Raw genomic sequence first — 26,734 nt, forward strand, 5'->3', positions numbered from 1 at the left:
TTGAACATAGAAACTAAGTAAACTAACAAATTAGAATAAACCAGTGGTTTCCAAACAAGGCTGGATCACCAACTGCACAACCCGGGCCCTGGACTTTTAGGGACCCTGAAGCTCCCAGGGTTTCAGTGTAACAGTTATGATGTGGTACTTTTATTTTTTTCTTAATATCACATAGATTAAATAATATTATTATTGATAATAGTTCTTTTATTAGAATGGTGGTTTTGATAATCTCATGATACAAAATGGGCCCAAGTCATTCAGAACCACAGGGCTGAGCCATTGCGATGTTGACAAAATAACATTACAGTTGGTCACAACTGCTTCAGTGAATTAAAACAATGTCAGACCATAGCTCCTGTGTAATTTTTGCTGCTCCTGCACCTACAGCTCTGCCAGGCAGTGGTATACTAACAGATAGGACTGGGCCAGCCCGATGTCAGTACAGAACACGATCCACTGGGACGCCCTCCCAGCTCTATTTAAATTAAAAGCTATGGATTAAATTATGACAGCCCCACAAATCCACAGGGATTACATACATACACACACCTATATTCATACACACACACGCACACACACACACACACACACCTTTCCCCATCCTTTACTGACCTTTCACCTTTTTTTTTTGCACATGCATAGCCATCAGATCTTTTCTGTGACACAATCACAAAACTTTAACAAAAAACAGCCAAGATGCATATTTAACTCTTAACCTTTATTGTTCATCATAAAGAATAGACGTGATTTAATTTTGTAAAAGGATGTAAAATAAGGTTGACCAGCAGATAGCGTCATTCTTACTGTCAAGTGCTTCGCATCCGTGAAACAGCACAGTTGCTTCAAATTGAATTTGCTTCAGAAAGCCTTGTTTTTCCAATACTGCTTTTCATTAATAAAGTGAATACAAATGTTTACAAGCTAATTTTGCACAAGAGTTGATTAATTAAGAATATGATATAATAAAAATCCTGTTTTTACATTTATAATAGTGTAGTGCATTTTAATGTTTTGTGTTCCTGACTGTACTCACATACTTTTACTTAAGCTATTTTTCTCCTTAATGTTTTCTGACACCGTCATTCATATGTATACACATGTTTAGATTCCCAGTTAAAAGAAATTAAATTTCATGACCTAATCCCCAAATAGCTATAGCGCCGATCTCGCGAGATTCTGCGAGGTGATAAGTTGAAGAAACATGGCGTCGTCTAATTTGTTAAAGGTAAGAAGCGCTTGAATTTACCGTGTTTTCTGTTTTTGTGTCAGTCTGACAACACGGGACACGCGGCTCCAGGGGAAAACAAATGCCGACACCAGACCCCTTTCCCAGTCCCCAGCAGATCCGTTACCGCTCTCTGTTTGGCTAACGGTTGCTAACCTGCTAGCGCCTTTATTTTGGCTGTCCGGTAAATTAATCTGCCCTGAAACGGTAAACCCACCGACCACCGTGCCCCGGTCAGCTGCTGCCCGCCGGGGCGAACGGGTAACGACGTTACTGCCGATGGAGCTTAAGTCTGAAAACGGCTCCACGGAACATAAGCAACCGCTAACCCCTGGGCAGGTAGCTCTGCAGGTTAGCAGGCGATAGCTTGGACAGGTGCCCCCACACCTGACACTGGGATGACCTGCTGGTTTGGGCCCAGAACCCGGCCCGGGCCCCTTGTACTATTTCTGTTGGTAAAAACAGGTAGAAAAAGTACTCAGGCTCTTTACTGCAGTAACAGTAGAAATACCACAGAGTAAAAATCCTCTGTTCCAAGTAAAAGTCCTGCATTCAGAATGTTACTGCAGTAAAAGTACAAAAGTATCAGCATTCAACATGTCACTGCAGTAAAAGTACAAAAGTATCAGCATTCAACATGTCACTGCAGTAAAAGTACAAAAGTATCAGCATTCAACATGTCACTGCAGTAAAAGTACAAAAGTATCAGCATTCAACATGTCACTGCAGTAAAAGTACAAAAGTATCAGCATTCAACATGTCACTGCAGTAAAAGTACAAAAGTATCAGCATTCAACATGTCACTACAGTAAAAGTACAAACGTATCAGCATTCAACACGTTACTGCAGTAAAAGTACAAACGTATCAGCAAATGTACTTGAAGTATCCAAAGTAAAAGTAGTCATTGTGCAGAATGGCTCATTTCACATGAATGTATCTGATATTATTGGATTCTAATTATTGATGGATTATTGTGTTGATCACTTTAATGTTGAAGCTGGTAAAGGTGGAGCTGACGTTAACTACCTTATATACTTCTAATTTGAAGTACTTTATATACCGCTGGGTAGATGATGTTAACTACCTTATATACTTCTAATTTAAAGTACTTTCCATACTGCTGGGTAGCTGACGTTAACTACCTTATATACTTCTAATTTGAAGTACTTTATATTCCGCTGGTTGCTGACGTTAACTACCTTATATACTTCTAATTTGAAGTACTTTCCATACTGCTGGGTAGCTGACGTTAACTACCTTATATACTTCTAATTTGAAGTACTTTATATTCCGCTGGTTGCTGACGTTAACTACCTTATATACTTCTAATTTGAAGTACTTTCCATACTGCTGGGTAGCTAATGTTAACTACCTTATATACTTCTAATTTGAAGTACTTTCCATGCTGCTTAAATGATTAATAAGTTGATCAGTTGTTTGACTAGTACGATTTTGTGTAGGGTTAGTGTGCGAGTTCGTCTATTTACATGATGAAATCAAAATTTGGGGGATTTTGACTGTTGCTTAGACAATGAAAGCAATTTCAATACGTTCACTTGGGCAGGTAATAATGAGCATTTTCATTGTGTTCTGAGATTGTATACAATGAGCAAGTTGTTGATTAAAGAAAGTAACTATCATACTTACTGATAATGAAAGTTGACTTCAGCTTTAACCTTCCAATTTACAATCTGTTTTTGGAGTAATAAACCTTACCCCAGGTTTTCTGTTCATTCATCAGTTGACACACACAGAAAACCTGAAGCAAATTGATAAAACTCAACTTTTACAACAAAGGAGGAACCAGTTTAAAAATAAACGTCACAGCTGTCAGAGTTGAAATCTCAAAAACAATGCCCCAAGTTCTCTCATCTGATCAGCTGCCTCAGTAAACTCAGTGTCTGTATTATGATTGTATATAACAGACACAAACTAGTTCATTTTGATGTTTTTGAAGCTAACAAATGTTTGGTATTGGTAGTGTTGTGTGAACTGGCCAAGTGTTGAGGCACTGTTTCCAAAGATGCAGGAAATTACAAAGAAGTAGTGCTAAAATGAATTGCCAACTGTTAATGAATTAAGCAAAAATGTCAGCTGGTTCTAGCTTCTCCAGGACTTTTCTGTGATGTAATAGTTCACTGAATATCTCCTGGGTTCTGGGCTGCTGGTTGGATAAGTGGTTTAAATCCAAGACATAGTGAGACAGTTTGTCTGACATTCAAAAAGCAAAATCTTTGAAAATAATAAAGTAATAAATTTGAAAGTTAAGTAAGTTTGAAAGTAATAAATTATTTAGATGAAGCACTGGAAGAGCTTACATTAAGTTACATTACAGCCACTTGCCAAAAACTCATATAGACTTGTATCTTCTTCTTCTTTTCCTTTCGGCTGCTCCCTTCAGGGGTCGCCACAGCGAATCATCTGCCTCCATTTAACCCTATCCTCTGTATCCTCCTCACCCACACCAACTATCCTCATGTCCTCCTTCACTACATCCAAGAACCTCCTCTTTGGTCTTCCTCTAGGCCTCCTTCCTGGCAGCTCTAACCTCAGCATCCTTTTACCAATGTATTCACTGTCCCTCCTCTGAACATGTCCAAACCATCTCAATCTGACTTCCCTGGCTTTTTCTCCAAAACATCTAACATGAGCTGTCCCTCTGATGTACTCATTCCTGATCCTATCCATCCTCGTCACTCCCAGAGAGAACCTCAACATCTTCAGCTCTGCTACCTCCAGCTCTGCCTCCTGTCTTTGTCTCAGTGCCACTGTCTCTAAACCAGACAACATTGCTGGTCTCACCACTGTCTTGTCCCCCTTTCCTTTCATTCTTGCTGACACTCTTTTGTCACACATCACACCTGACACTTTCCTCCACCTGTTCCAACCTGCTTGCACACGTCTCTTCACTTCTTTTCCACACTCTCCATTGCTCTGGACTGTTGACCTTAGGTACTTAAAATCCTCCATCTTCTTCACCTCTACTCCCTGTAACCTCACCGTTCTACTTCAGTCCCTCTCATTTACACACATGTACTCTGTTTTACTGCGGCTCAGCTTCATTCCTCTCCTTTCCAGAGCAAACATCCACCTCTCTAGATTTTGCTCCACCTGCTCCCTGCTCTCACTACAGATGACAATGTCATCTGCAAACATCATGGTCCACGGAGATTCCTGTCTAACCTCATCTGTCAGCCTGTCCATCACCACAGCAAACAGGAAGGGGCTCAAAGCTGATCCTTGGTGCAGTCCCACCTCCACCTTGAACTCCTCTGTCACCCCTACAGCACACCTCACCACTGTCTTACAGCTCTCATACATGTCCTGCACCACTCGAACATACTTCTCTGCCACTCCAGACTTCCTCATACAAAACCACAGCTCCTCTCTCGGCACCCTGTCATACGCTTTTTCCAAATCTACAAAGACACAATGAAGCTCCTTCTGGCCTTCTCTGTACTTCTCCATCAGCATTCTCAAAGCAAATATTGCATCTGTGGTTCTCTTTCTTGGCATGAAACCATACTGCTGCTCACAAATGCTCACTTCTGACCTCAGCCTAGCCTCCACTACTCTTTCCCATAACTTAATTGTGTGACTCATCAGCTTTATTCCTCTGTAGTTTCCACAACTCTGCACATCTCCCTTGTTCTTAAAGATGGGCACCAGTACACTTCTCCTCCATTCCTCAGGCATCCTCTCACTCTCCAAGATCTTGTTAAGTAGTCCAGTCAGAAACTCTACTGCCACCTCTCCTAAACACTTCCATACCTCCACAGGTATGCCGTCAGGACCAGCTGCCTTTCCACTCTTCATCCTCTTCAATGCCTTCCTCACTTCATCCTTACTGCTCTTTGCTACTTCCTGCTCCACAACAGTCACCTCTTCTACTATGTCCTCTCTAACACTTTCCTCATTCATCAACTCTTCAAAGTATTCCTTCCATCTTTCCATCACACTTGTGGCACCTGTCAACACATTTCCATCCCTGTCCTTGATCACCCTAACCTGCTGCACATCCTTCCCATCTCTCTCTCTGCCTTGCCAACCTGTACAAATCCACCTCTCCCTCCTTAGTGTGCACCCTATTATACAAATCCTCACTCGCCCTTTGTTTGGCCTTTGCCACCTCTACCTTCACTTTACGCTGCATCTCCCTGTACTCCTGTCTGTTCTCTTCAATTCAATTCAATTCAATTCAGTTTTATTTGTATAGCGCCAAATCACAATACAAATAATCTCAAGGCACTTTACAAAAACAAAAAACCCAACAAATCCCTTATGAGCAGCACTTGGTGACAGTGGAGAGGAAAAACTCCCTTTAACAGAAGAAAAAACCTCCAGCAGAACCGGGCTCAGTTTGGGTGGCCATCTGCCTCGACCGGTTGGGGTGAGTGGATAGAGGAGAGAGAAAAGAACAGCAACAATAAACACCAAATAGACACTGCAGGTTGGTGGGGCCAGTAACTGCACATCAGCAATATACAGGACCAGGACCAGGGACACCTGCAGAAGGTACAGAGAGAGAACAGAGAGAGAGGGAGAGCACAAGGTTAGTGTGGTATGGTTCTCTTCCGCCCTCTGTGTCCCACTTCTTCTTAGCTAACCTTTTCCTCTTAACACACTCCTGAACTTCCTCATTCCACCACCAAGTCTCCTTATCTGCTTTCCTCTTTCCAGATGACACACCAAGTACTCTCCTACCTGTCTCCCTGATCACTTTAGCTGTAGCTGTCCAGTCATCTGGAAGAACCTCCTGACCTCCCAGAGCCTGTTTCAGCTCCTCTCTGAAAGCCACACAACACTCTTCCTTTTTCAACTTCCACCACTTGGTCCTCTGCTCTGCCCTTGTCCTCTTCATCTTCCTCACCACCAGAGTCATCCTACACACCACCATCCTATGCTGTCTAACTACACCCTCCCCATCCACTACTTTGTAGTCACTGACAACATTCAACATTACACCTTCAACTTCCAGCTTCAGACTCATCACCCTATCTGACACTCTCTTCACCTCCAGAACATTCCTAGCAAAATCCTCCTTCAGGATAATTCCTACTCCATTCCTCCATCCATCCACACCATGATAAAGCAGCTTGAACCCTGCTCCTAATCTATAGGCCTTGCTACCTTTCCACCTGGTCTCCTGAACACACAAGATATCCACCTTTCTTCTCTCCATCATATCAACCAACTCTCTAGTTTTCCCTAACAAAGTCCATACATTCAAAGCCCCTATGCTAAGTCCTACACTCCTGCCCTTCCTCTTTTCTCTTTGCCCACGAACACGCCTTCCTCCTCTCCTTCTTCGACCAACAGTAGTCCAGTTTCCACTGGAACCCTGTAAATCAACAGCACCAGTGACGGTCGTTGTTAACCCGGGCTGCGACCGATCCGGTATGGAAGTCATATTTGTGATTCGCATGTTTGATTTGGCTTAAATTTTACGTCGGATGCCCTTCCTGACACAACCCTCTGCATTTACCCAGACCTGGGACCGGCACATGAAGACACTGGATTGTGCTCCCCTGTGATTGCATTCATATAGACTTGTATAATATAGTATAGTATTATGTGTGATAATTGTGAGCACTAATAACCTTGCTGTTCATCCTTTTGTTCCTCCTGCTCCACCTGTCCCATATCTGTACTCCAGAATAAGGGCTCCCTGCAGTTTGAGGACAAGTGGGATCTGATGCGACCCATCGTTCTGAAGCTGCTCAGACAGGAGGCCGTCACCAAGCAACAGTGGTTCGACTTGTTCTCGTAAGAGATGCTCTCTGCTCTGTCTCTTACTTCTCTCAGATTAGGAAACTGGTTCAATGCAGCATCCACACAGCTGCTTGCTTCTTTTCAGCTCCTGAAAACAGCTTTCTGGCAGAACAGTCTCCTCACAGACCACAGGGTACTATTGTGGTCCATTTCAGCAGCTCACACATGCAATGAATGGGTTTGCTTTTTATTAACAGGTGTTGTAGTTTCCATAGTCCCCACACAGTGTCATGAATTTTAGGTAAGCCTGTTGTGAGATGGATCCCAAGAGTCTTGTTTCCATAACTTCTAACAGAATGCTAATTTAGCACCAGTTTTCATTCATAGACTTTAATGAATAATCTTGTGTAATAAGATGTTGTAGTGTAACTTAGTATTTTCATGGTTTGATCTGAATGTTGTATTATAATTAAAATTGAGTGTAGGAGAAGGGTTATACTGTACAATTGTTGCTGTACAACATTTACAACAACCTGCAAACTACTGGGTTACAAAGAAAACTGCCTTATGTGATTAAACTTAACAAAGGGGGATGATGTGGAGAATTAAAGTGGTCAAGAAGAGAAATTTGGTGAAGAGCATGGAAAGTTTAAATAGACTGCAAAGACAGGTCACATTTCAAGAATGCATTCGCATGTACATGCTGTTAGAGGATTAGAGACTTGGTAAGAGTGGCCCTAGGTTTGAGAACATAGTTTGGAGGAGTCACACTCGTGCTGAGACATAGCCTTTGAGTCAGGATGAGATCTAGTATCCATGCATACTGACAGTACTTATTTGGACTGAAGATTTGTGATGTACCAGATCCTTCTCGTCTTTCCTCCAGAGATGTCCATGCAGTGTGTCTATGGGATGATAAGGGACCAGCCAAAATCCACCAAGCTCTCAAAGAGGACATCCTAGACTTCATCAAACAAGCTCAGGCTGTAAGTGCTGTATGTATGCTCCAGGTAAAACCTGCAGAGAGAGGGTGAGAAATGTGGTTGTAGGATTCCTGCATGTTTCCAAGATTACTGTAATTAATATCTTAACTTCTCACACCATAAGAAAAAAAGTTAGTTTTTAATCTGTCAAGCAATGTCAAAGCCACTTCTGAGTTTTAAGGTGATTCTCCTCAGATCAGTCTTTAACTTTAAAAACTTCTCATGCAACCACAGGAATGACAGAACCTTTCTGTATTTTAATGTTCCTTCATGCCAGTGTTTGAATATCCAGCAAAGTTCCCTACAGTGGATTCATTGTGAGAAGAGCAGTTTAGCGTCACACAGCGTCTCTCAGTCTCAAAATAAGCTTTAAAACTTGCCAATACAGAGGTAGAGAACCAGTGTAGAGAGGACTGGAAATGATGGGGAGATGCAACAGAGGTCCCTGGCTGGATCGAACAGGGGACGTTGCAGTTGAGTCCTGGCCCCTGAGTCAGTGGTCCTGTTATATTTAATGCTTAGAAGTGCCTGTATGTAGGACAGTAACAGGAGAGGTTGAGACAGACACTATGATGATATTTGTAAATTATCTTAGGTAGTGATGTTTAGGTTTGTGTTACTAGTTACTAATATTTTACACACTCTGGCTGCATTGTTCTTTACCACACTGTTTTGTGCTGCAGCAAAGCTCTGTTTTTGTTTTGGAATCAAACATTTTGGAATTTTGCTGGACAACAGGAGCATGTTGTTAATGGTCACCACACGTTTATTTCCACAACTTTAAAATTGACTAGAGAACTTCCACAGTGGACAATCTGAATATCCTGTTCTATTTTCTAGATACTGTCTCACCTCTGGAAGGTTTCTCACATGTAGAGTGCCTGGTGCGTCAGGGTGTTTTGTGACACATGAATCAATCAACCTGCATCACCTCTAACCTTTGCATCTATTGCCATGGCAGCGAGTGCTGAGCCACCAGGACGACACAGCGCTGCTAAAGGCCTATATTGTCGAATGGAGGAAGTTCTTCACCCAGTGCGACATCCTGCCCAAGCCCTTCTGTCAGCTGGAGATCACACTGATGGGCAAACAGGGCAGCAACAAGAAAATGAACATGGAGGACAGCATCGTACGCAAGGTGAGGAGAGGAGAGGTGACAAGGAGACATAAAAGGAAGCAGCAAGATGGAGGAGAGCAAATAAATAAAGGGGCAGACAATATCTCAGTGTGGATAACAACATTTTGCTCTTTAGTTGAGAGAAACAGGAGGATTTTTAAATGGTCTGTGTTACAGTGGCTGTGGTTAGTACGTAGAAACCACTTGAAGAAATTATAATTATATGATAGTTGTTTGATCCCTCTGAGGAAGGTCTCTTATTTTGAAAATTTTCTCTAGTTTAACTCTTCTTGAAATGCAGGGTAACTCTAATTAGAAACCATTTTTGGTGAACTCGATGCACATTTGTTACTGTACTAATTTTTTTATTTTTCAGCTGATGTTGGACACGTGGAATGAGTCGATCTTCTCCAACATTAAGAGTCGCCTGCAGGACAGTGCCATGAAGCTGGTGCACGCTGAGAGGCTGGGGGAGGCCTTTGATTCCCAGCTTGTTATAGGAGTACGAGAGTCATACGGTAAGACAGACAGAAATAAACACAGAGAGGGCCATATTATTGCCAGTGAGCGCAGAAACATATAGATTTAAATAAACCCTTATCTGCAGTTCTGCTGTAAATATCCTGCACATTCATTAATAAAAACATTTAATGAGCACGTTTTGTCCCATTTTCTGTTCTTGTGTCCCATCAGTGAACCTGTGTTCTAACCCAGAGGACAAGCTGCAGATCTACAGAGACAACTTCGAGAAGGCTTACCTGGACTCTACGGAGAGGTTCTACAGAACGCAGGCCCCGTCCTACCTGCAACAGAACGGCGTCCAGAACTACATGAAATATGTATGCCACAGTAACTGATAATTGATAGAATTTATGATTCTGGCATGTGTGTGACATGAAGGATATGGTCACTTTTAAACATGGAAAATAGAGTACTCTGGTGAAAAGGAGACTTAATGTAATTGTTAATGTAACTACAAACTCCTGACACTTATTTCTGTTATCTATTAATATGTTGAATATTTTTTGATTTGATTTGTTTGTGTGTGAGTTTTTAATTGTTGATTCCTGTGTGTGTTTTGTGTTAATGTGTGTTTCTCTGCAGGCAGACGCGAAGCTGAGAGAAGAGGAGAAGAGAGCACTAAGATATTTAGAGACACGTCGTGAATGTAACTCTGTTCAAGCAGTAAGTGTCTTGATGTCACTGTGGCTATCTATGTACATCTGTCTTCCCATCTGGAGTTTATTTCTGTGTTTCCAGGTCGTCTCATCAGATCAGACATCGGTCATGATACATACACATAGTGTAAACAGTTTGCTTTTACTGCCAGCACAACGTTCATGGGTTGCAGGAGTTTAATGCAAAAAGAAGTCGGGGAAAGTTAAACATTTAGGCACTAAAGACTCAGTCATAGAAACCAGAACAGAGTTTAGAGGTGAGTAAATAAGCTCTCCATCCTGTTGTCTCTCCTGATGTGGCGAGAACATCAGCCTGTCACAGCCTGTCATGCTGCACACATGTGGTTAAAAAATGAATAAAGTTTTGTAATAATAAAGAACTGCACTGAGATATGTACACAAGGTTTGTTACTCACACATACCAAAGACATTTCTGACTGCAGTTTTGTTGCATATTAACACAATACAGGTAATATATTTTTGATAAACAAATGGCTTTAAATAAACAGTTCTATTGTTTGTTTAGTTCACTTCCAGGCAATTTGCACCTGATCTTTTGTTGTCATTGTTTTGCTTCATTTCTAAAATATTTTTGTTTTTTTATTTAGATTTTACAGTACAGTCATACTGACTTTCAAATGTGTCTTCATTTATTTAGAAATCCTTTTAGGGTTGCTCCCTGCAACAGTTTCACACACCAAGCAGCACCAAGTGTGCTGAAAAGACTGATTTTTAAATGTATGTTTCCTTAGTTCACCCTGTAGTTAGTCTTTGTTGTCTGTATCTCGCAGCTTATGGAGTGTTGTGTGAATGCGCTGGTGACCTCGTTCAAAGAGACGATCCTGGCTGAATGTCCAGGAATGATCAAACGCAACGAGACAGACAGTGAGTACAGCTGCACTGCTGCTACATCGCTGACTGTTTTTATTTACTACTATTTCATGACTAATTACATGAAAATATGTAATTCTGGTGGAGCCCACACCCACAGTGAACGCAACACTGCAGACCTGATTGTGCATTGTAGATGTGCACACAGTTATGTGCCTGTAAAGTCTATGAGTCTTCAAAGTGCACAGAGTTTTGGATTCAGCCGACATGCTTCCTGTCCTGGTTTCTTCTCCCTGGAGCAGAGCTGCACCTGATGTTTTCACTGATGGACAAAGTTCCCAGCGGTATCGAGCCCATGCTCAAAGACCTGGAAGAACATATCATCAGTGCTGGACTAGCTGACATGGTGGCTGCCGCAGAGACGATCACTACTGTACGTGCCCAAATATATAACCAGCAAAGTTAGTCAGCACATCTCCTCAGTGTCATGTCCACTTCATGCTGGTGGTTTATGGTGTTTTACTTTGAAATATTAATATCTGTTACTTTGGACATGACTGCCTAGTGGATGCCATCTTTTCTGAATAATATTACCAAATAATGACTTCATAGTTATTTAGAGTAAAGTGAGAAATGGTAACAGACCAAAGTTAATGTGTGTCTTTTGTCCAGGATTCAGAGAAGTATGTGGAGCAGTTGCTGACCTTGTTTAACCGCTTCAGTAAGCTGGTAAAGGAGGCCTTCCAGGACGATCCTCGCTTCCTTACAGCAAGAGATAAGGTCTGTGTTGTCTGAAATATCATCTGAGGACTCACAAAACCAGACTGTTTTGATAATGAACTGAATGTGTTTATTCCAACTGTTGCCTCTTTACATCTGCCTCCTGCATTCCCTCCTCTGACATTTGACCCCAAAATGTGTGTTTTCATGAAAACAAACTCTGTAGCTTGGTCCTACGTTCACATAAAGTAGCTTGAAGCTCGAAGTTGTGTTTTTTTAGTTGTTTAGTTGAACGCTCTGTCTTATTTAAATTAAGGCCATATTGTTGAGGAAGCCATTTTTGTTGTCCTTCCTTCTCAGGCTTACAAGGCTGTCGTCAATGACGCCACAGTCTTCAAACTGGAGCTACCTATGAAACAGAAAGGGTGAGGGGAACATCCTAGCTTGTATTCCTAGACCCTGTGTTAATGGCTGATGAAAACTAGTCACGTTGTTGTGTTTGTAAATGTGTGTGTCGCTTCATCCAACCAGTGTGGGTATGAAGACTCAGCCGGAGTCAAAGTGCCCTGAGCTGCTGGCAAACTACTGTGACATGCTGCTGAGGAAAACTCCTCTCAGTAAGAAACTCACCTCGGAGGAAATCGAGCTGAAACTCAAAGAAGTGGTGAGTCCCTGCTGTTGACCTGGTCGCCGGCCCTGCTTTGTGTGAAAGTGCTCTGGTTCCACGCTGCCGCAGCTGCTTTCCCTGTTCCCTCGTCCACACACCAGTTTATTCTTTTATCATCTCTCCTTGCAGCTCTTGGTGTTGAAGTACGTCCAGAATAAAGACGTGTTCATGCGTTACCACAAAGCTCACCTGACCAGGCGCCTGATTCTGGACATTTCAGCAGACAGTGAGATTGAAGAGAACATGGTGGAGTGGCTCAGAGTGAGTTACACTTTTAGTAAATTCACAGATACCAGAGGCTGAATAACACTACCAAAATAGTAATATAATCTTTATGTAATATGAACAATAATAATAATAATATTATTAAATAGTAATAATATGTTTCTATAAAATCATTTTTCTGTCTAACAGAACAAACATCTCATGTTTTTCCTTTAAGGTGTTCAAGATTTAGGATGTACTGTATTTGTTAGTAAGTTAATAGAACTTTATTAGCTCTGCTTTTCTTATTTAAAGATGTTTACACAACGTAAACTTATATTTGGTCATTTCTGGTCAGATAAAGATAAAAAGTAAAAGAAGAAACAGCCACAGTGAGCTGATAAAGACAGAGATGACCTTTTAATTTTTACCTTTCTGTGCTTAAGCTTCAGCTTCAGTAACTAGTAACATGAAAACAGGTACACGGTGAAATGATTTCCCCTTTACTTTGTCGTCCTGTATGTGTGTAGGAAGTAGGAATGCCTGCCGATTATGTCAACAAGCTGGCCAGGATGTTTCAGGACATCAAGGTCTCTGAGGACCTTAATCAGGTCTTCAAAGAAGTGCACAAACACAACAAGCTGGCACTGCCAGGTACTACACACACACGCACATACACACAACACGCCTTGTCGAAAACGGAATCACTTTACGTAAACATGTAAACCAGAGTGACATGAGAAATGTGAATGAATGAGTCAAACTGTAAAGCTCTTTGGATAAAAGTGCCACTTACATGCATTTAATCCCTTTGTTTGTAATGTATTTTAAATGAAAGTAAACAGTTGTAGATAAGTTAATGTGTATTCAGGACTTTGCAGCATTAAAGTGTAAAAATATATTTAAATAAGGTTGGATCATCAATTATTTAACTTATTTACTAGTTACTTGTTTTGTGTTTACCGTCCTCCAAGCGTTTGTGCACACACTGCTGCAGAGATTAAAGTTCTGACTTCAGAGTGTTTCTCCTTCCTCCTGCAGCCGACAGTGTGAACATTAAGATCCTGAACGCCGGAGCTTGGTCAAGAAGCAGTGAGAAGGTTTTTGTCTCGCTGCCCACGGAGCTGGAGGACCTGATTCCTGAGGTGGAAGATTTCTACAAGAGGAATCACAGTGGTCGCAAACTCCACTGGCATCACCTCATGTCCAACGGCATTGTGAGTACACTAGAGGATAGGTAGTGCAGAGTTTCTGCTGCCACAGAGCCAATTGTCCGAACCTCATGGAGTTAAAATGTTAATTCTTTCTGGAAACTCCTTTCAGAAATAATTGGGATCAAGGTTCCTTTTATTCCTGCAGTCTCTCCTCCTCCTTCCTCACTTTCTGTAACACCTTTGTGGTTTCTGTTCCTAATCATGTTTTTCCTTTTCAGTCTTTCCCTGATCACCTCTTTGTTTTCTGCTCTGTTCTTTCTTTCCTTCTGATTTTAGCTGCAGTATTTTCTCTAATGTATTTATTTTGCAGCAGTTTTCAGGTTACCAAACAAACGCTGATCATGCACTCCTCCATTCCTCTGCCCAGATCACCTTTAAAAACGAGGTAGGTCAGTACGACCTGGAGGTGACGACGTTCCAGCTCGCTGTGTTGTTCGCCTGGAACCAGAGGCCCAGAGAGAGAATCAGCTTCGAGAACCTCAAACTGGCCACAGAGCTGCCTGATGCAGAGCTGCGCCGTACACTCTGGGTCAGACCAAGGAAGCATTTTAAAATGCTTCATTTTGTTAGTTTTTCATTTGGTTTGTCAACTGTCTCATGTATAGCTGTTTTTAGATATGGTATAGAGTGAATCATCAGGTCCAGGGGGTGCGCACACACACACACACTGAACCACTAATGAGCACTGATAATGTTTCATAGATTAACTTGTTCTCTCCTCTCTGTGCAGTCTCTGGTTGCCTTCCCCAAGCTGAAGAGACAGGTGTTGTCTTACGACCCTCCAGTTAGTTCGCCCAAAGACTTCACAGACAGCACGCTCTTCTACGTCAACCAGGAGTTCTCACTCATGTACGCTACGCTGTTTCTAGAAATGAGAAAAAAATTATATACTTTTTATGTAATTGTGATGCAGCCAGATATAATAATAATGTAAATAAAAATTTATACAATGTTCTAAGCCAGCTCTGTTTCATGCGACAATAACGTTTGTTGGTAAGTGACTCAGCAGAAATGTTTTTGAGATGTTGATCGTCTGTGTCTCTTATTTTCTCAGCAAAAACTCCAAAGTCCAGAAGCGGGGAAAGATCAATCTGATTGGTCGGCTGCAGTTGACCACAGAGCGAATGAGAGAGGAGGAGAACGAAGGAATCGTTCAGCTGAGAATACTCAGAACTCAGGTACAAAAACAGAACACTCACATTGGCTTCAGGGACCTGAACTAGGTGGGCAGTCAGGGAAATGGAGGGAGAGGATGAATTATTGAAGCTGAATTTTGATGTGATGTTTTTGACTTTTTGTTCCCTTCTCATTTAAAGGTTTAATCTTTGCTGAGAGAGGTAAAGACCACTGCAGACAGCTCTGACGGTGTCTTAGTGTTCTTAATGTAGAACGTAACTGTGGTTTCAGTGGAACCACTGATAAAACATTTATCTCTAAATGAATACAGTGATATCTGTTGTGCACAGTTGTTTGATACTGTTTGTGTGTGTTAAACACCTGCAGCTGTCTGAAAGCAGCAGGATAGAGTGAAATCTGCAGTCACTGTGTTTACTTTAAGTCAATCAGACCGGGTGGTTATAAGTCAGCATTCTGCTGTTCATGGGGGAGGCTTGGGTCACATCAGCCATGGTATGATGTATATCATGTCTATGGGTATATACACCAAACATTGTTGTAGTAATTGTACTCTTTAACTTTTAAAACAGCCACACCATCTTCCTTTGACTGTACATTTCCAGTTCCAAATGTGGTCTCTCTGAGGCGTCCACACCGAGATTCCCTGGAGAGACTGTTGTCATTTACTGATCCGCTGTTATTCTGCTTGACTGTGATTGGCACAGATGTTTCAGTACAATGACACCAGTGATGTAACAGTCTGAGTGTATTTATTATTCACCGCACCCTCCGACATACGTCGAGTTGTCAGTTTATTAGGTACATGATCTAAAACAGAGTGGGTCCAGTCAACAGGTAAATTCATAACATTTACTTGTTTTCCTGTCCAGGAGGCCATCATCCAAATTATGAAGATGAGAAAGAGGATCAGCAACGCCCAACTGCAGACGGAACTGGTGGAGATCCTGAAGAACATGTTCCTGCCGCAGAAGAAAATGATCAAGGAGCAAATCGAGTGGCTCATTGAACACAAGTACATAAAGAGGGACGAAGCAGACATCAACACCTTCATCTACATGGCCTAGGCAGCGATCGAGGTACTGCTTTCTTGCTCTGTTTTTTAATCCTGGCCTGCAACCGGTGCTTTCACAGCTGCAAGCGGAGAGTGATGAGGTACAGAAGGATGTGCTTACAGAAGAAGAAGAGAGGGGTGATAAGTAGGAAGTGTGCAGAAGGACAAGGAAGAGCCTTTTCAACAAAGTGTGGATCTGCTTTTTGTTTGTGAGAAGCCAGTGTGTTACCAGAGTGTTATTTGGAGGCGTAGCTTTGTGTGAGTGGGCTGACTGTCCCTGCTGCCCTCAGTGTCAGATCAGAGGGGAGGGACAGCAGTATAATGTCTGCCAGCAGCCTAGAAGAAAAATAGTGACATGATGAAATTAAATAACTAAAACTTCCTGCCTTACTTTCATCAGCAATGGACCAGATGTGAAAAGGAGGGGGCGGAGGACAAACGTTACAAGCTGATCTCAATCTTTCTCTGCTTTCAGTTGATGCCACAGCTGCCATGCTACCAGCAGCTATTTTGCATCCTTCCGATTCTACGTTGGTTTTATTTTTTAACAGGGAATGCAAAAAAGCTGAGGGTGTGAGCTGCCACTGAGGAGGAGTGGACACGGATGGAGAGACTAGGTCAAATTACCGAGGAGTATTTTTGCCAAATTGTGTGTGAGTGTGTGTGTGTTTAGGGTTTGGGTGCATGGTGTGTATATGGTCGTACAGATGTGTGTATGTGTGTGCACTTTCAACAGCATGCTGCTCTATGACTTTTTATCCAGTGGAGGATCTGTCACACTTTGTGTGCAGAGGCTGGAATTTGAAGACCAGCTGACATTTAAATCCTCACAATCTGTTTTTTTTTTTTTACTCCCATGTGGTAGGTGACAGCAGGTAAACAAGTGTTGACGGGAACACCTGTCTACATTGGACAAAGATCATACTGCACTCTATTTATTTGGTGTGTAAAAAGCTGTGCTCTGAACTATGTCAGATTAAATGATAGCTGGATGCATCGGAGAAGGACACGACTAAAACTGTGACCAGGTAACACTAATTAGAAACACTATGAACTCCCACACACTAGACTGAAGCTCCATTACTGAAGTTTTACTTCATGAATTCACTAAGAATCATTGTTTGCACAGTGTAGTCCCTGGAAAATGCTGTTAACTCAAACACGATGATAGAGAACCAAATGTTGGCAGAAATGTTTTTCATTACTGTTTCAAGCTGCTGGTTGTTGGGTCTTTTTCCCAAAGCACAACACTGTCTGAGCTTTAGCATACAGCCTCCTCTCTTCAGTACGTCTCTCGAAATTCTTCAAAACAACAACAAAAACAACATTTGAATTAAAAGTTTTCCAAAAAAAAAAATTCAGTGGAGGCCAGTGTGGTTAAGAGTTGGATTGGGCTGACCAAAAAAAAATGTGGGCAGAGTATAAAATCAAGTCTGATCCTTTAGTCTTATTTATACAATCATTTCTGACATGAAGCTGAAAGACATTTGCTCTAATAAATGTTTCTGCTTTTATCTAAATATGTTTTATACTTTGGAATTTAAAAAGGAGTCAAACCTGTAATTTAAATGCGTGGATAAAATTCTTTTGTCCACATTTTCACAGCTCTGAACGTTTGGAATAGTGTCCATAAACCTGATACTAAACACAACATGGCACAAATCAGCTCGTTGATAGTTTACTGCAGGATGAACATTTTATCATTTATTAACCCCTTTGGGGTTTTATCACCCAGTAGGGCTGCACAGGCTGACACAGCAGATAAAAGGACATTAACTCCCAGATTTTATTCTTCAGAAAGTGGCACATTTTTATCAGCCATGATTTTCAGTTCTAAAGGTGAAACTTCCAGTGTTTCTAAGGGAGCTGATGTGCTGTTTGTGTGCTATTAAACATATTGGCCCAATCTGAAATAGTCACACCAACCCTGTCATTGTGTTATTGTCACACTTGTTGAGTGTTGTTGCTGCTTTCTTTCTGCTCATTAGACATTTAATATGCTTTAGGTTTTACAGCTGCAGCAGGTCCCATCCGTTTTATCACCCTTACTTTAAAACACTGATATTGGCTGAACCTACTGACATTGTGAGTACATGTTCTTGTATTTGAACTGAACCTCAAATCCAGTGCTGAGTGAGACAGACAACAGTGAATGTGTAGGATTTCATTTTTTATATTAATTATGACAAATATGAATTTCTTTGTCACTTGAAATGTGTTGTTTTCTCAGTGTACATCGACACAGTCCTGAGACTTCTCTCATCTGTCTCAACTTTACTTTTAGTTGCACAAAAGAAACATCAACCTAATTTTCTGTCCATGTTACACACTAACTAGTAAAATAGCCAAAAATCTCTATTATCAGTTTTCTTCCAAGTCTTTATGGAAAAGATTTATTGTACCTGAGGTCAAACAAAATCCCGGTGCCAGTCACATTATGCAGTTTTATTCTCTATGCACAGACCTGGCTCACTTCAAATTTTGCAGATGATTCCTTGTTTTTCAGTGTTTGAGCATCTTTGAATTTGGACAGTGACTGAGTCCCAGTAATTAGGACTTTTGAAACGTCAGCACTTCATTATTTATTTGTGTTATCCACAGCTTACACAGCTTCAGTTTATCAGGCACACCAAGCTGAAGCTAAATCAGTCTAATTCAACAGCAGTAAATCCTCCTTCAGTTTATGTTCAGACTGTTTCAGTGGGGTGATTATTCATCTGCATGATCATTTAGGAGGCTGCTGGTTGTGAGCCTGTTGAATTATATTGCATGGTATTTTCTTTAAGCAGGGGTCTCAAACTCCAGTCCTCGAGGTCCACTGTCCTGGTTGTTTTCCAACTGTCCTTATCCTACTCACCGCTGATCAGATGTGTTCAACCAATCAGAAGCTGCAAGGGCAGGGACAGGTACCCTCAAGACCTGGAGTTATAAACCTTTGCTTTAGAGTATTCACACCATTTATAACAGTGAGGCTAGGCTAACTACAGCCTCTCCTTAATTGGTGTTCATCAACAAATGAAAACAAATGCTAAAGGGACTTGCACATAGACACTCTCACCTGTGTGTGTGTTTTAGCCAGTGTGAACTTTCTTCCTCTGGTGTCTGTGCAGTGATTTACTCTCAGCGGTCCCTACGTTTTTCTTGACATTATTGGGAATGTGTGACTCACTGAAGTCATAGTTAAAAGTGGTGCTGTATCTGACTGCAATATACTGAGACGATGCTAATGTTTAGTCCTCCTTGTTTATATACATCACCCCACTGCAGTACGCCACGCTCATCGTGATCTCAGTGTTTCAACAGAATTAATTTACCCTCAGTGAGAACAACTGAATATTATAGGCATAATGAAAGTACAGAGAAGACAGAGACGTTGCATTAGACTTTACAGGTGTGCCCAAATAATTATCATTACCATCATTTTACTGAACAATGACTTCACTCCAGTTTCCTATACTGTTGTGCTTCAGCAAACTGTAATAAGTCAGTATGACATCCAGTATGTGAGTCTGACAGCAGAGCTTTACAAACAGAAAATAGGTTTTACAAAATACAAAGGTGCCATTTCCCTCCACTACACCTAAAATACAGGTACTGCTCTTATGTTACTGCACTTTTTATTAGACATTGTGTATTTAAAGCCATGTTAAGTCATAGTTGACTGTGTTACATTTAGTCCAATCAGTAAACAGTATTAGCTGGTGCAACTGAATCCTTTCCGTAGCCGTTTTCAGTCATTTGATTCTGGATAGCGATGTGTGGTTTAACTTCTGTCGATGTTAATGAAGCTGAAAGTGGATTTTGGCTTGCGGAGCAGGTCGCAGCTCTTCTGATATTCTGCGCCCGGCCTGCATAGAGGGACAAAACTTACCTGTAGCCTTGTGTGTTGACAAAACTTGAACTAAACACAGTCAGTCACAGCCTAAACCAGCTGAATGTTTGCCACTATGTCAAGTAAAGACATTCAACTTTGTGTTGTTGGACTGGGAGGAGAGTGGTTCCACTGTGTTCATGTGCTGCGTTGGTCTGCTTGTTTCAAATGTTTTTTAAAGTTGAGTAATTTATTTCCTGGCAAATAAAGACAACTGTAAAGACGTATTCTCCTTTCTTTATTCCTTTCACTTCTGGATAAGTCAGATGCAGAAAACCTCAGCAGTTTGTGGGTTTGATGAGGGCTAGAGGTTTCTTCTTCCCCAAACTGGCAACCCAAGCGTTTTTCTCACTAATGGCTTATTAACTGTATAATTATAAAATGATATGCTTACCATTAAACAATTAAAGCATTTCAATTCTTCATAACACAAATGGTGCTAAAGTGTTATGCAGTCAAAATAAAAGCAGACTTGGGTGCAGGTTTCTGAGCTAGCTGTCGGATTAAGATTTGAGCCTAAAATGAAGAACTGTTCCTTTAAGAAAATGGACCACTTCACCTTTGCCGCTCCTCTAGAGAGCGCGTTATATTTAGCTGTTTCATTCTCGTATTCCGATGACTGTAAAATCATATACTTTGTATTGAAATCAAACTATAAATGATTTTATATATGTTTTTATATTTATCTTTGCAATAACGCGCGTATATAAACATTTCACCCAATATGTGAACGTTTATTTCACACTGCACCCCTATAAAACGTTGGTATCATCCACTCCCCGGAAACGCCGGAGACAGCCGACCACGGTGTGAGAAGCAGGTGAAACAGATTCATCAGCTCGAGTGCAGGGAACCGAGAACGTAAGTTTCGGGAAGAGTCTAAGGACTCACCCTGGTCTCGGTTCTTAAACCAAGCCGTTCATTTACGGTGGGTTTAACGGGATTCGGTTGAATTTGATGTGTGTTGGACACGTGTGTTGACATGTTAGCTAACGTTAGCAGTGGGCTAGCTAGCAAACAAAAGAACCGTCAGCTGATTAACGTTAATGTTTTACTACCGTTTAAATAAAAACCATCTAGTGTCAGTAAAACAGTCATCCCAGCACAGCCGCGTTTATCTACCGACAGCTTCAGTTTATTATTGCTGTTGCCGTAATAAACTCAGTTTAGTTCAGTTTCTTACGCTGTGTTTTGGTTTATTTTCTCACAGACATGTAAACAACTGATCGTTAATCTGGGGCTGCAACAGCTAATCAGTATGATCGATAGGTTTCGATTACAATAATGGTTGTTTGTTGCGGCCCTGTTGTTAAGTCGTTTTCCTTAATAAATTTATCTTGTCCTAATTAACCTGAAAGTCTTAACTGGCCTTACATGAACCTGGTTCATGGGCGGGTTTAGGAAAACTGCCCTTCCCACCCTCCACAGGATCAATACACTGGACAGTGACTAAGAGTGTCAAGGTTGCATCATTTTGTGCACGTGTTTACATTTCATTTAATGCAATAGTTAATATTTATTATTTATTATGGTAACAGTTTTTTTTAGTTCCTCATTGTAGCTGCTGCTGTAACTGACCCAGTCCTTTCAGGTTTTAATAAAGTATTAGAAAGTACACATGTTTACAGGTGTTTGGCTTTTGCTTTCTGGTCCCTAATGATCCCGTGCTTGTTGTTGTTGGAGCAGGCTGTGCTGTCTGGCCAACGTCAGCATCAGAAAACCTGGACAAGCTTGTAAGTATTTGTTCATTTTTAAATGCAGTGAACAGACATTTCCATTTCCATTTCCAACACTGCTCAGCTTCTCCCGTGAACTGTCTTCACCTCTGGCCTTTAAACACATTCAGCCTGTAAAGTTTTGTGCTGGGATGTTTTGACCTGAGACTGTGATTTCTTTTGTCGTAGACTCTCTTAGATTTGAATGGACAAGGCAGCCAGAAGTACACAAGTATGACTTGCATCCAGCACACAGACAATGATTATTGACCCGTCTGACTGTACAGTGTGATATGTAGTTCTTTTCCTGTGTGCAGCCTAGCTAGTGAAGTCCGTTGAAGGTTCAGTGATGCCTGTGAAGAAGAGAAAGCTCCCTGAAGCAGAAAATCATGAGACCAAGTGTAAAATTACAAGGTGAACACTCACAGTATACCTGTGCACGTTGGTCATCTCTCTGCCATGCATGAAATATCCTTCAGTCTTGATTGTTTTTGAATCTTGAACTCCATCAGAAGGTTTGTGGTGTGTCACTCGGTTTGGGTCTGGCTGTGTTAAAACTGAGCCCTCTGTTCTCTGTTGTGGTTTCACCAGACCTCAGATCCGAGGTGTGAAGCCCATCAGTGAAGTGAAGCAGTTCTCCAGTAAGAAGTGCCTGGCCTGGTTCCACAAGTACGCCGACCCTGACAAAGTGGTCGGACCAGAGGCCATGGAGAAGTTCTGTAAAGACCTTGGTGTGGAACCAGAGAATGTGAGTTCTCCACCCCCTGGCTTCTTGATTCGCGTGCCTGTTGCTGACCTGAACTGTGTTTATCAGACGTGTCAGGGTCATATTATAGGACTGAAAACTCTCCTAGTCTCGGGCGAGAGTGTGATGGTGCAGCCACTCGTGGCTGTAAAATAGAAAAATTCCATTTTTTAGTTTTACATATGTGGACCAGAAATTTGGGTAACCAGTCCACATATATAAAAATATAATTAATAGCTTCATTTTACAGTAAGTTAAGGTTATTTACCAACAACTATTTTCATCACTAACATGAAGTTATTGTGTGAAGGCCAACAAGTTGCTTTCTGATCCCTGGGTGTATGTTTGTTCTTTCTCCTTTTCATTTTGGCTGCTCCCATCAGGGGTTGCTACAGCGAATCATCTGCCTCCATTCAACCCTATCCTCTGTATCCTCCTCACCCACACCAACTATACTCATGTCCTCCTTCACTACATCCAAGAACCTCCTCTTTGGTCTTCCTCTAGACCTCCTTCCTGGCAGCTCTAACCTCAGCATCCTTTTACCAATGTATCACTGTCCCTACTCTGAACATGTACAAACCATCTCAATCTGACTTCCCTGGCTTTTTCTCCAAAACATCTAACATGAGCTGTCCCTCTGATGTCCTCATTCCTGATCCTATCCATCCTCGTCACTCCCAGAGAGAACCTCAACATCTTCAGCTCTGCTACCTCCAGCTCTGCCTTCTGTCTTTTTCTCAGTGCCACTGTCTCTAAACCAGACAACATAAACCATCCCACCTCCACCTTGAACTCCTCTGTCACCCCTACAGCACACCTCACCACTGTCTTACAGCTCTCATACATGTCCTGCACCACTCGAACATACTTCTCTGCCACTCCAGACTTCCTCATACAAAACCACAGCTCCTCTCTTGGCACCTTGTCATACGCTTTTTCCAAATCTACAAAGACACAATGCAGCTCCTTCTTGCCAACCAGTACAAATCCACCTCTCCCTCTTTAGTGTCCAACCCATCATACAAATCCTCATACGCCCTGTTTGGCCTTTGCCACCTCTACCTTCACTTTACGCTGCATCTCCCTGTACTCCTGTCTGTTCTCCTGTCCTCTCAGTGTCCCACTTCTTAGCTAACCTTTTCCTCTTAACACACTCCTGAACTTCCTCATTCCACCACCAAGTCTCCTTATCTGCTTTCCTCTTTCCAGATGACACACCAAGTACTCTCCTACCTGTCTCCCTGATCACTTTAGCTGTAGCTGTCCAGTCATCTGGAAGAACCTCCTGACCTCCCAGAACCTGTTTCAGCTCCCCTCTGAAAGCCACACAACACTCTTCCTTTTTCAACTTCCACCACTTGGTCCTCTGCTCTGCCCTTGTCCTCTTCATCTTCCTCACCACCAGAGTCATCCTACACACCACCATCCTATGCTGTCTGGCTACACTCTCCCCAACCACTACTTTGCAGTCACTGATCTCTTTCAGGTTAAAACGTCTGCACAAGATGTAGTCAACTTGTGTGCTCCTGCCTCCACTCTTGTATGTCACCCTATGCTCCTCCCTTTTCTGGAAAAACGTGTTCACTACAGCCATTTCCATCCTTTTTGCGAAGTCTACCACCATCTGTCCTTCTGTATTCTTGTCCTACATACCAAAATTACCCATCACTTCCTCGTCACCTCTGTTTCCCTCACCAACATGTCCGTTGAAGCCTACCCCAATCACCACTCTCTCACCACTAGGGATACCCTGGATCACCTCATCCATCTCCCTCCAGAATTTCTCCTTCTCTTCTAACTCACATCCTACCTGTGGGGCATAACCACTGACAACATTCAACATCACACCTTCAACTTCCAGCTTCAGACTCATCACCCTATCTGACACTCTCTTCACCTCCAGAACATTCCTAGCAAAATCCTCCTTCAGAATAATTCCTACTCCATTCCTCTTTCCATCCACACCATGATAAAGCAGCTTGAACCCTGCTCCTAATCTATAGGCCTTGCTACCTTTCCACCTGGTCTCCTGAACGCACAAGATATCCACCTTTCTTCTCTCCATCATATCAACCAACTCTCTAGCTTTCCCTGACAAAGTCCCTACATTCAAAGCCCCTATGCTAAGTCCTACACTCCTGCCCTTCCTCTTCGCTCTTTTGCCCACGAACACACCATTTTTGTGCTGGACTGGCCTTTATTTCCCCTCCAGTCAGTGGAAACTGTCTGTGCTGAGAGAACAGGGTGAAGGTCCTGTGGTGCTAATTTAATTTACTGCCTCTCGTCTCTTTTCTTGCAGATTATCATGTTGGTTTTAGCCTGGCACCTAAACGCAGCAACTATGGGCTACTTCACAAAGGAGGAGTGGCTCAGGGGAATGACTGGCTTACAGTAAGAAAACCTTTCTTTATACCATCACTCCCATTCAGCTTATTGCCCCATGAGTGTAGCAGCCACAGGTTCAGTATAAGCAGGAGATTGTACCACTATGGTACCAAGCACAGTGAAGCTGCCTTGGTCTGCTTTTCTCTAACACTCTGCTCTCACCTCGCTGTTATTTGTTGAACTGTACATTTTACACACGGTCCTTCACCTGTTTGCAGGTGTGACTGCACAGAGGGTTTACAGAGCAAACTGGACTACCTGCACAGTGAGCTCAGTGACTCAACCATCTTCAAGAACATCTACAGATATGCCTTCGACTTCACCAGAGTCAGTTTGCTTTCTCTCTTGATTTAGTTTAGCGCAAGCTAATGCAGTCTTTCTGACACTGTACCAACGGCTCTGTCACAGCACTCTTTGATTTTGTCTTTGTGCCTTTGTCGTGTCCTCAGGATAAGAACCAGAGGGGTTTGGACATGGACACAGCTAAGTCCATGCTGGCTTTGCTGCTGGGGAAAAGGTGGCCTCTCTTCCCTGTCTTCCACCAGTTTCTGGAGGTAAATCTCTTCACACCTGTTTGTTATACTCTTCTCATTATTTCCTCTCTTACTTCCTGACTGCCTGCCCCTCATTCGTCTCTCCCACAGCAGTCCAAGTACAAGGGGATGAATAAGGACCAGTGGTATAATGTTCTGGAGTTCAGCAGGACCATCAACACAGACCTCAGTAACTACGATGAAGACGGAGCTTGTGAGTAAGCAAGCAGATCACTGACAACCTGGATTTGACCGCAGCAGCAGCATACTGACACTATAACTGCACCAGAAAGTGATACAAAACAGATTCTCACCTCCTGGGCCTTAAGGCTGCATTTAGACTTTAAGGTTAACAGCTGGTGTTGTACCTGTGGTGAGTTCATGTGTAACCTTTGACACCAACATCCAGACACCGTCACAGTACCTGGGATTGGGCTGCATGTGATTTCTACTTAAAGTTTCCAAAACAGGTCTGGGCCTAGATACTGAAGATGATGTAATGACCAGCCAATCAGGAGAAAATCATTCAACTATTCTGAGACAAAAATGTGAAATATTTTCTGCTTCTCAGCTCAGAGGTTGATGCTTTTCCCTGTGATAAATCATAAACTTGAATAAAGCACATTTAAACCCATCGTCCTGAGCTTTTAGAAAATAATGAATATGTTGACTCTTCAGTAACCATCAGTTATTAGAGGAAAAACCCTGCAGATGAATCAATGAGAGTAATTGTCATAGCTCAGTGATAACACAAACCTCCTGTGCACCACAATCACTGTTACTGAATGAAGCAGCTGTTTTGTCTTTAAAACCTGCAGCTGTTAATCAGTTTTTCTTTTAAAAATGATCACATCCCACATCCCTGCTGCTCTTGTTTGTATTTTTATGTTTTACTTTCTGACTGAGTGTTGATTATCAAGTTTAGTTTGGACCATAATAAAGATCTAAATGGTTTATTGAAGTTTCTGTTCTGCAGGATCTGTCTTAATATTTCTGGCCTTGGCGTTTTGTCTGCAGGGCCAGTGCTGCTTGATGAGTTTGTGGAGTGGCAGAAAGCTCGGCCAGCATCTCTCAGACATCACAACAGCAAGAAGGAGAATGAGGGAGAGAAACAAAAGCCAGAAACATAGGAAGGACCTGTGTCTGGGTGAAAAACAGCAACATGCACAGAGAGATGGGCTGTAGGATCATCCTGGTGGACTCTGGGTACACTTACATCCCATCACAGATTCTGTGCATTGTCCACTGACTGTTGTAAAAAGTCTTTCTCTCACTGAGTAGACTTTTTAGTGCCAATTTGGAGGAAGCAAATATGGAGAGGAAGAGGTCAACAAAGAAAACAAAAAAATCAACTGAGAGAAAAGATTGTTTTTTTTTTTTTTTTTTTTTTTAATTTTCTTGAAAATTTTGTCTCATTTCTAAATGTTTTCACTTAAATA

At 42.0% G+C, this 26,734-nt stretch overlaps 2 protein-coding genes across 4 annotated transcripts; both read left to right on the forward strand.

The window, feature by feature from the left end:
• The first annotated feature begins 1,179 nt into the window (after window positions 1–1,179).
• LOC113142254 (cullin-5-like) lies at window positions 1,180–18,085 on the forward strand. 2 transcript variants are annotated; one of them, XM_026327191.1, is made up of 20 exons: window positions 1,180–1,228; window positions 6,886–6,995; window positions 7,828–7,927; window positions 8,886–9,062; window positions 9,418–9,559; window positions 9,735–9,880; window positions 10,146–10,226; window positions 11,011–11,104; window positions 11,353–11,483; window positions 11,723–11,830; window positions 12,131–12,195; window positions 12,302–12,434; window positions 12,567–12,698; window positions 13,172–13,295; window positions 13,683–13,858; window positions 14,223–14,384; window positions 14,586–14,704; window positions 14,910–15,033; window positions 15,862–16,068; window positions 16,519–18,085. In XM_026327191.1, the coding sequence occupies exons 1-19, from the start codon at window positions 1,205–1,207 to the stop codon at window positions 16,054–16,056; spliced, it is 2,343 nt and encodes a 780-aa protein (XP_026182976.1). In that variant the 5' UTR covers window positions 1,180–1,204; the 3' UTR covers window positions 16,057–16,068; window positions 16,519–18,085. The 2 variants fall into 2 exon arrangements, with proteins under 2 accessions (XP_026182976.1, XP_026182967.1); XM_026327182.1 differs by having other exon boundaries at window positions 15,862–18,085.
• A 2,596-nt stretch (window positions 18,086–20,681) lies between these two features.
• Window positions 20,682–26,648, forward strand: dcun1d5 (DCN1, defective in cullin neddylation 1, domain containing 5 (S. cerevisiae)). Of its 2 annotated transcripts, none has more exons than XM_026327203.1 (10): window positions 20,682–20,775; window positions 21,601–21,647; window positions 21,819–21,861; window positions 21,947–22,043; window positions 22,221–22,377; window positions 24,677–24,768; window positions 24,981–25,089; window positions 25,212–25,316; window positions 25,407–25,509; window positions 26,313–26,648. In XM_026327203.1, exons 4-10 carry the CDS (start codon window positions 21,979–21,981, stop codon window positions 26,423–26,425), a joined length of 744 nt encoding a protein of 247 aa, XP_026182988.1. In that variant the 5' UTR covers window positions 20,682–20,775; window positions 21,601–21,647; window positions 21,819–21,861; window positions 21,947–21,978; the 3' UTR covers window positions 26,426–26,648. The 2 variants fall into 2 exon arrangements, with proteins under 2 accessions (XP_026182988.1, XP_026182998.1); XM_026327213.1 differs by having other exon boundaries at window positions 20,718–20,842.
• Window positions 26,649–26,734: the final 86 nt, after the last annotated feature.

This window comes from Mastacembelus armatus, chromosome 13 (genome assembly GCF_900324485.2).
Source record: "Mastacembelus armatus chromosome 13, fMasArm1.2, whole genome shotgun sequence".
Lineage (NCBI taxonomy): Eukaryota > Metazoa > Chordata > Actinopteri > Synbranchiformes > Mastacembelidae > Mastacembelus > Mastacembelus armatus.

Bases quoted from the DNA above. Each gene is read 5' to 3' on its own strand.
- LOC113142254 (XM_026327182.1), top strand. From the start codon at position 1,205: ATGGCGTCGTCTAATTTGTTAAAG. The intron at 11,484-11,722 runs GTACGTGCCCAA...TCTTTTGTCCAG, and splicing joins CCGCAGAGACGATCACTACT to GATTCAGAGAAGTATGTGGA. The intron at 11,831-12,130 runs GTCTGTGTTGTC...CTTCCTTCTCAG, and splicing joins TCCTTACAGCAAGAGATAAG to GCTTACAAGGCTGTCGTCAA.
- dcun1d5 (XM_026327203.1), top strand. From the start codon at position 21,979: ATGCCTGTGAAGAAGAGAAAGCTCCCTGAAGCAGAAAATCATGAGACC. The intron at 22,378-24,676 runs GTGAGTTCTCCA...CTTTTCTTGCAG, and splicing joins TTGGTGTGGAACCAGAGAAT to ATTATCATGTTGGTTTTAGC. The intron at 25,317-25,406 runs GTAAATCTCTTC...TCTCTCCCACAG, and splicing joins TCTTCCACCAGTTTCTGGAG to CAGTCCAAGTACAAGGGGAT.